The sequence below is a fragment of the Battus philenor genome, unplaced genomic scaffold (assembly GCF_028537555.1).
Source record: "Battus philenor isolate CCGP_79_NKW_IND1 unplaced genomic scaffold, ilBatPhil1.0.hap1 SCAF_29, whole genome shotgun sequence".
NCBI lineage: Eukaryota > Metazoa > Arthropoda > Insecta > Lepidoptera > Papilionidae > Battus > Battus philenor.
Genome location: NW_027181692.1, coordinates 1,738,522 through 1,746,402, shown reverse-complemented (window position 1 = coordinate 1,746,402; position 7,881 = coordinate 1,738,522). Strand labels below are relative to the sequence as shown.

At 36.8% G+C, this 7,881-nt stretch overlaps 1 protein-coding gene across 1 annotated transcript; it reads left to right on the top strand.

Annotated features, from left to right (window-relative positions):
• Positions 1–207: 207 nt before the first annotated feature.
• Prosalpha2 (proteasome alpha2 subunit) lies at positions 208–3,699 on the top strand. Its single transcript, XM_068769671.1, has 6 exons — positions 208–248; positions 434–510; positions 617–715; positions 1,408–1,564; positions 3,168–3,323; positions 3,490–3,699. The coding sequence occupies exons 1-6, from the start codon at positions 208–210 to the stop codon at positions 3,662–3,664; spliced, it is 705 nt and encodes a 234-aa protein (XP_068625772.1). The 3' UTR covers positions 3,665–3,699.
• The last annotated feature ends 4,182 nt before the right edge of the window (positions 3,700–7,881 follow it).

The following is a 7,881-nucleotide window of genomic DNA, read 5'->3' as shown; positions in this document are numbered from 1 at the left end:
TTACTTATTGCAAAATCAAGTTAAACTAAATAATAAATTTTCTTAAAAAACGCACATTTTATAAAGGATGCAGTTAAAAGGATCAATAAGAAATTTAAATTGATTTTATTTTTCCCGGCCTATTTTATTTAATTTTTATTTTTATAGTGGCAATAATTGCCGTCAACATGACGGCGCGGAATAATTTTGACATATTGCTTTGTAATCATGGCGTCTGAACGTTACAGTTTCTCTCTTACAACTTTTAGGTAAATTTTATTGTATTTACAATTTATTATACTAATATCTGCTTAAAAACTAAATTAGTGGAATTAATGCAATATATTCCAAGTGATTTTTTTTTCGTGTACTTTACATCTTTGAGTGAATTTACAGTTAATAGTTGGATACAGAAGTATAAAGAAAATGTATTTAAAATGATATTTATTTTCAGCCCTTCAGGAAAATTAGTTCAAATTGAATATGCTTTAGCGGCCGTGGCAGCCGGCGGTACTTCCGTCGGGATCAAAGGTATTTACATTGTAATAACTTAGGTTATACGAAACTTACGAATATTTCAATTAGAATTCTCAACTACTGGTTTCGTGTCATTATGTATCAAATTTTCCACTTTCAGCATCTAATGGCGTCGTGATTGCAACAGAGAACAAACACAAGAGTATTCTGTATGATGAACACAGTGTAAACAAAGTTGAAATGATCACAGGTCATATCGGTGAGTGGATTTTTGGTTGACTTTGGCAAACTAAGAACTAGTTGCTCCTATTTTTTACGAAGCTATGACAAGAAATGGCTTATCATGGTAACCTTAGCATGAGATTTTAAAAAAGCTCTTAACACCTTGTTTGTGGATGCAGCTCTTTGCTGGAATATGCATGGAGCAGGAATCTTTCAGTTCAGTAGACATACAAGAGCACCACATACTTGTATATACCTTGTCTAGCCATAAATTCTGTTACTGGCTGTTTACATATATTTAAAAAGAACATTAATATGAATTTTGAACATTAGCTTCTATGATAAAAAAATAAACTTCTTTCCCGCCATTATTGTTTGTTTTTTATTTTGAAAATGTAGTGGGGTACTAAAGAGAATAGGATTGCAGTAATTGCACTAAAAAGTTGGTAAAAAGCCAGCCGACATTTTTGATCCTTTGAAAAAGCTAGGGATTAGCTGAATGTTTGTGTAATGAGCTGGTGCTGAAGTTAACTGATGCGCCAGCACAGCAAATAAATGCTTGCATTATGTAGGTGCAATTGTTATGTTACTAAAGGTACATCCATTAGGTGTGCGTCTTTTTAGCTGACTACAATACTATGAGAGGGGATGCTCTGCAATTGAAATGATCATGAAATATCAAATCAGGAAATATTATCATCAATGTTCTTATAAATATTTGTCACGCAGGCATGGTGTACTCTGGAATGGGACCAGATTACCGTCTACTTGTTACTCAGGCTCGGAAGATGGCACAGCAGTACTTCCTGATGTATCATGAACCAATACCGACTGCTCAGCTGGTGCAGCGTGTGGCTGCTGTTATGCAGGAATACACACAGTCTGGGTATGAAATTATTGATTTTATCTATCTCTCTATATATATATAAACATTCAAGCAATGGTGGCCCAGCAGTTCGATTCTCAGGACGCGATCTTATATAATTTACACTGTTTATCAATTATATAAGATTGCCACTGCTAAAGAGTTTCCAAAGGATAGGCAGCATTGCCCGCTGTAATACCATATTGCAATCGCAGCCCTCCTGTAAAGTATGGTGATTATGATATATCGCTCCATATATATCTTTGGAGGGAGGCAAATGGTATATATATATATATATTATGTACATATACACAGATAAATGGTAATGGTGGGAAAGCAAGATTGAAAATAGTCCTAGAGAGCATCTTTGCCTTTTTACTACTATTTATCTATATTACTGTTTTCCAATGTGGGACCTATGCCCCACAGAGAGGCTATTTGATTGTAAAGGAGGGTAGTTGGAAAATGGACTTTTTGTTTAAAGATAAAAATTATGTATGTTACATAGAAGGGCGTAAGAATTTTGGAAAGGTTAGTGTGATAGTGGGGGCAACACACAATACAGGTTGGGAAACACTGGCTTAGATGATGAAGGTAACTTAAAATTTGCCTGTCATTCACACATAGGAGATTTCTACCTGTTTATTGACTTTTAGAAGATTGTCTCTTGGAGTTGATATTAAAACAAGAGAATTGCCTTTTATTTGCCAAGGCTCTGTATTTATACCAAATCTTAAAACTATTAGGAAGACCGGAAAGTAATGTCACTTTCTTAAGATAAATTCACATGATTGCCTTTTTTTCAAGTTTTTATTTCTAATTAACAATATATTCACCTTAGTTGTCAATAACCTTTACATATACAAATTTTCAATGCCAGAGCGGTAACAAATCAATTGGTTTTTCTGTAAAATATTGCAACAGAGATGACTTTACTCTCCGGTCCGCCTATTGTTTACGTAACAAATTTTAAATTCTGATACATAAACAAGAATATAAGATATACAAGAATATAAGATATACAAGAAAGTAAAATAAACTATTTAATCCTATATTTTGTCTTCAAAAGATAAGATATCCTCAGGTCTCAAAGTTTCACAACATATCTTAGACCTACTTTTTCATAGTTGTTAATCAAACTTGGTTTATTAAATCATTTACATGGTTTATATTACAATATATACATATTTAAATATTTTAAATTTCATTTAAAAGGAGCGACTGTTCTTTCCTGTTGGCAATTCTCAACAGATGAGTGTTTCGAGCCATTGGCAGCTTACTACCTATAATATTATAATATTGTATGATTCAAAATTGCATGTTAACCCTTTGCACTCAAGGCCGTTTCCGCGCGGACCTACCAGCAGCTCGAGTAGTTTTTTAGCGCTTTTTGTGACTTCACTACCGCTAACATAAAATGATTACATGGGATCAAAAACTTTAACTCTTCTAGACTCTTTGCCACGGCTGTCAGGTTTGAACTAAGACCAAAAATGCAGTCCAGTATGTGGCTGCCTACTAAATTCAGATAAGAAAGTGAATATTTGAAGGGACATCATTTTACACTTCATAAGATTATACAAAGAGAGCGGAATAAAGAAAATTTGTATTTATATATTTACAGTGGTGTCCGTCCATTTGGAGTGTCATTGTTGATCTGTGGCTGGGACGAAGGCAGACCTTACCTCTTCCAGTGTGATCCATCCGGAGCATACTTTGCATGGAAGGCAACTGCGATGGGGAAGAACTTTAATAATGGGAAGACATTTTTGGAGAAGAGGTATTTACAATCCATCTAAATTTTTAATAATTATGTATAGCTGCCTTGGGAGAGCTTTTGAACATTTGTCCACAACTGGACAAGTTGGAAGTGGCCCACATCTAGCATATTCCTTGACCTTAACAAGGTTGTTTGTCCACAATTTATAAGTTTTTGATAATTTCAGATACACTGAGGAACTGGAGCTGGATGATGCAGTGCACACCGCCATCTTGACCCTCAAGGAAGGCTTTGAGGGTCAGATGACGGCAGACAACATTGAGGTGGGCATCTGCGATGCCAGTGGATTCCGACGGCTCGAACCAGCACACGTCAAGGATTATCTGGCGAACATACCATAATATTATTTTTAATGCCGAATAAAATTTTGTTTGTACGCTGTTGTATTAATTCATTTAAATTTTAGAGTGATTACTTTCTACAGGGTGATTGAAAATATGTATTAAAAGCTTTTTGGTGACAAATTAGTCACATATGCACTTTCAAAACTTTTACATCTGTTATTAATCACCTGGGTCTATTTGGACAGGGGGTTGGTCATAATTATTTAGAAAAATTGTAATATCTTCATAAGGTCAGGTCACTGGAAAAGCAACAGAGAGGGCTATGCTCAGAGTTAAGCTGCAAGATCGGACCAAAATTGAGATCCGCTGAAGAACCAAAGTCACATAGCTTGAAGAATTGCATGTGTTTGTTGCGCCTGCGCAGATAGCTGTCGGGAGGTGCTGCGTCCGAAGCTGTAGATGACGATATACACCTGAGACAAACCGTCCAACTTGGACAAAGACATCACTTGCTGAATCCTACTCGGATGGACAGCGTTCGGGAAGCTTCGAAATATCTCTACCAAAATACTGCACAGTGTAAAGACGAAGGTATTTGATCAAAATGTACGGATCCGAAAAGTAGTCACTTTTGTTGGGCTTCATAATGCTCAAGGTCACCCAGAGAGCAATGAAGAGGGCTATGCTCGGAGTTTCGCTTTAAGATGTGCAGTAAAATTAAATTCACCGAAGTACATGAAGATTTGTTCGTCTGAATTGGCAGTGCGCGGGACACATTGCTTGTGCAACCGGTGACCGATGAGGCCAAGTTTCTAGTGTACCATGTGCTGGTAAACGCGACGTGGATAGGCACGAGAAGTCGTTGGATGCGAGCAGCGCAGGCCTGGTCATCTTGGCCTTGCAGTGGACATCCATATTGAAAGGAAAGATGATCTGAATTCTGAAGACTTTTTTATTATTTGTTGAAATATGTATACCATGCTTAAGTTCGTGAACTCAGATGAAACTATCAGCATTAACATTATAGGAGCAACATACCGAACAGGGGAATCCCACAGAAATATAATTCTTTATTGACGTCAATATAAATACGGATGAACAATGCATAAAAGACAGTTCTACTTCCGACTCCATGTAGTTATCACCTCAAAACCAACCTGCCCTAGGAAGAATCCCACAACATCATTAGAAACTATACAAGTATTCCATAAATGGCGACCCGTATGGTGTACTAATGCAGCTTACTTCATATAAAATATTTAAAAATTCAAGTAGACATTTACATGCGCTTTTGAAAACATCGATTATTTGTAACATTATAAGCAGCAAGCTGTCACTGGTCTAACAGACGGACAGAAGCTCAACAGTTGTACATTTTAAATTAAATAAAAAAAATCAGTTTGACAGTTCCTGTCAAAATCTTAGTTCAAATGTCACTTCGATAGGAGTGACATTTGATTAATAGGCAGCATAGAACGAAGGCTTCAGTTTTTGGCGCTCCAGCGACTTCTACTGAAGCAGTCTGTCGTCCAAGACAGCTTAAATATCTTGATCCTACAATAAGGATGATAATTATCAAGACACCCTTGATATAAAGCAGAAGTTGTTAATTTTTTTTCGTAGATCAATTTTAAAATTAAGCAGGTCCAAATGGACACTATAGGTGTATATTGTATTACTAAAACTCAAAAAAAATTGTTAACTGAAATTTTTACTTACGTATGCTTTCTAACCACCAACTAATTAGTTTGGAAGCGACTACAAAAGTGGTATTTTGTGTGAATATACGTCACGGGTGGTAGCACTTTGCGACTCTCGACACGTGGTATATTATCTATTTATTTTTTAATTTGTTTTATTTTCGACTCTCGTCGAAAGGTGTCGTGGTGAAAAAGCAGTAAACTTCGTAACAACATTTTAATAATGTTTAACAAATACAGATTATATATGCACTTTATCAGATATAGCCTGAATGAAATCAAAACAATCAGGAGACATTTTTTCACCTTTGTTGAATAATAAGCCTTTTAATTATTAATATGCGTTTTAAATACTATTAAAGATAGTCCAATAATGTTTTTCGGAATTTTATTTAAAAAATCTGATTCAGTGCATTACGAATGAATTTGTGGCGGAGTTTAACAGGTTAGGTAGGCAATGTTAGAGACAACACCTAGCGAGCTGGAGCACAAACATTTAAAGGCTCGGATAAAAAATTTGATGACAGTTTATTTTAAAAGTCATCCGCCTACAATTTCAGATACATCAATACCGTTATAAATTATTTGTTATGCGAATGAAATAATTTTTTTAACAACCGCCTACAAATCATACGCCGCGCGTCCTTACATTTTGCGCATGCGTAGACCGATGGATTAACAGATAAGCGAAAGCATTTTGACAATTGTGATTATTTCGCTTTGGTACAGTCAGTTTTTCACGATGCCTTGTAAATACACTATGAAATATGTTAGTGAATATACAATATAAAAATTGTTACAATACCCGGCGATAAATATTGCTAATCGACCTTTTGAAAGAGACCATCGGCTAATTTCGGCTTCGTAGAGTACTATCTCTGTCCCACACTTCCTATGTAACGGTTTACCAGAAGATCGATATTCAAAATTTATCGCCGGGTACTATACAACTGTAGCTTTGCTTCTATAAATATTATCTGGCTACATTTATAGGTTAAGTCAAACTAACATTATATATCTTCACTAACGAATGATGAATTTTTGTTGATCCAAAAATTGTGAAGCCCCGTTTCATGTCATACCAATGCAGACCACAGTCCAGTCTCCTGTGGACCCCTGGACTAAAAGTACAAAGGATGTCGAAGACCGTTCCTTGGGTCACGCCGGGTAGAACGTGGCGTGGTTGGGAGTATAATACCTTGACACGATAATGAAAACCTTATTTGCAAAACTCAATGTCTACACACCCGCAGGAATATCACAATGATTTTTTTTTTTTAATTTAAATTATTACTCTTTCACCCCTATCTTCAGAGTGACAGTTGTCAGGGTTTTCACAATAATTTTTTTTCACTTCTATTTATGGTTTTTACTCTTCTATTTTCCTTCACAACATCTCACGTTCTTCTGTCTTACTAATTTTCTTCTATAAATCACCTTTCTTGTTTCTCTTTCACTCCTAAACAGGGGCGGCTTAACCTATAGTGCAGGATGTGCAATGCACACAAATGCTAAGAGCGTCGTCTTGGAATCTATCGCCGCTTAGTTTCACAACAGAGATGTGCTACAGGCATAAAAACAATGAATGTTATTCTGCCGTCATAAGAAGAAAAGCCGTAACTAATACCCTACTGTAAGCTATACCTGCTCATAAAATAGCTTGTTGGAATATGAAAAACTTTCTTGTTACGACGGCAAAATAGTTATAGCCACGGGGGGGTGGTGTCAGGCCTAGGGGGCGCCAGGGTTTCATTGCACACGGGCGCTACACGAGCTAGAACCGCCCCTGCTCCTAAATCACAGTAGGTTTCTTTTATATGAATTTTATTCTTGTCTTTGAATATATACCTCTATTTATTTTACAATTTATATAATTTTTTAGTTATAATATATATATGACAACTATTGTTTTGTTTTATTTCACTCTATTACAACGTATAAGACCTTTTTGCTGAATTTTAGGAACAAACGGCGATGTTTCCTACTTTAATCCTCTTCGTCTAGTCCACCGCTGGGTCACAGGTACACGAAGGACTTGCCCATGACAATTGGTTCTGGCAATTGTGCAGGTGTCTAAAAACCAAGCCATTGATAGCGACGGCGTCTTACAAAGCAAGACCAGGTTATGGGTAATACCCCATCTCATTCGTCAAGCGACAGCTTAGGCTGGGAACGCTTGACGCAGGAGATGGATGGAAGGTACAACGGTATCGACAACGCGGAAGTTTTTCTGCCGCCATCGCGCCTATCCTGTACTCCGCAGCATGGAGGTGGACGCGGACTTGGTCCAGCTCTTCACGGGAATCGGGTGGTTCTCTGATTACCTTCATAGGTTTAAACTCAAGGAGGACCCCTCGTGCTTCTGTCAACCTTGCGTGGATTAGACCATGATCCACCTGGTAGCAGAATACCCCGCATTTGGAGGGCTCCGTTTCAAAACCGAATGCCGGATAATAAAAAGGGCTGAAAAAAGAGAAAGAGAATGCTTCTTAAGATTCTGCAGGGTTGAGGCAAAAAATGCAATAAATAGAAACAATGTGTAAACAGGCAAAAAAAATAAAAATAAATGAGGAA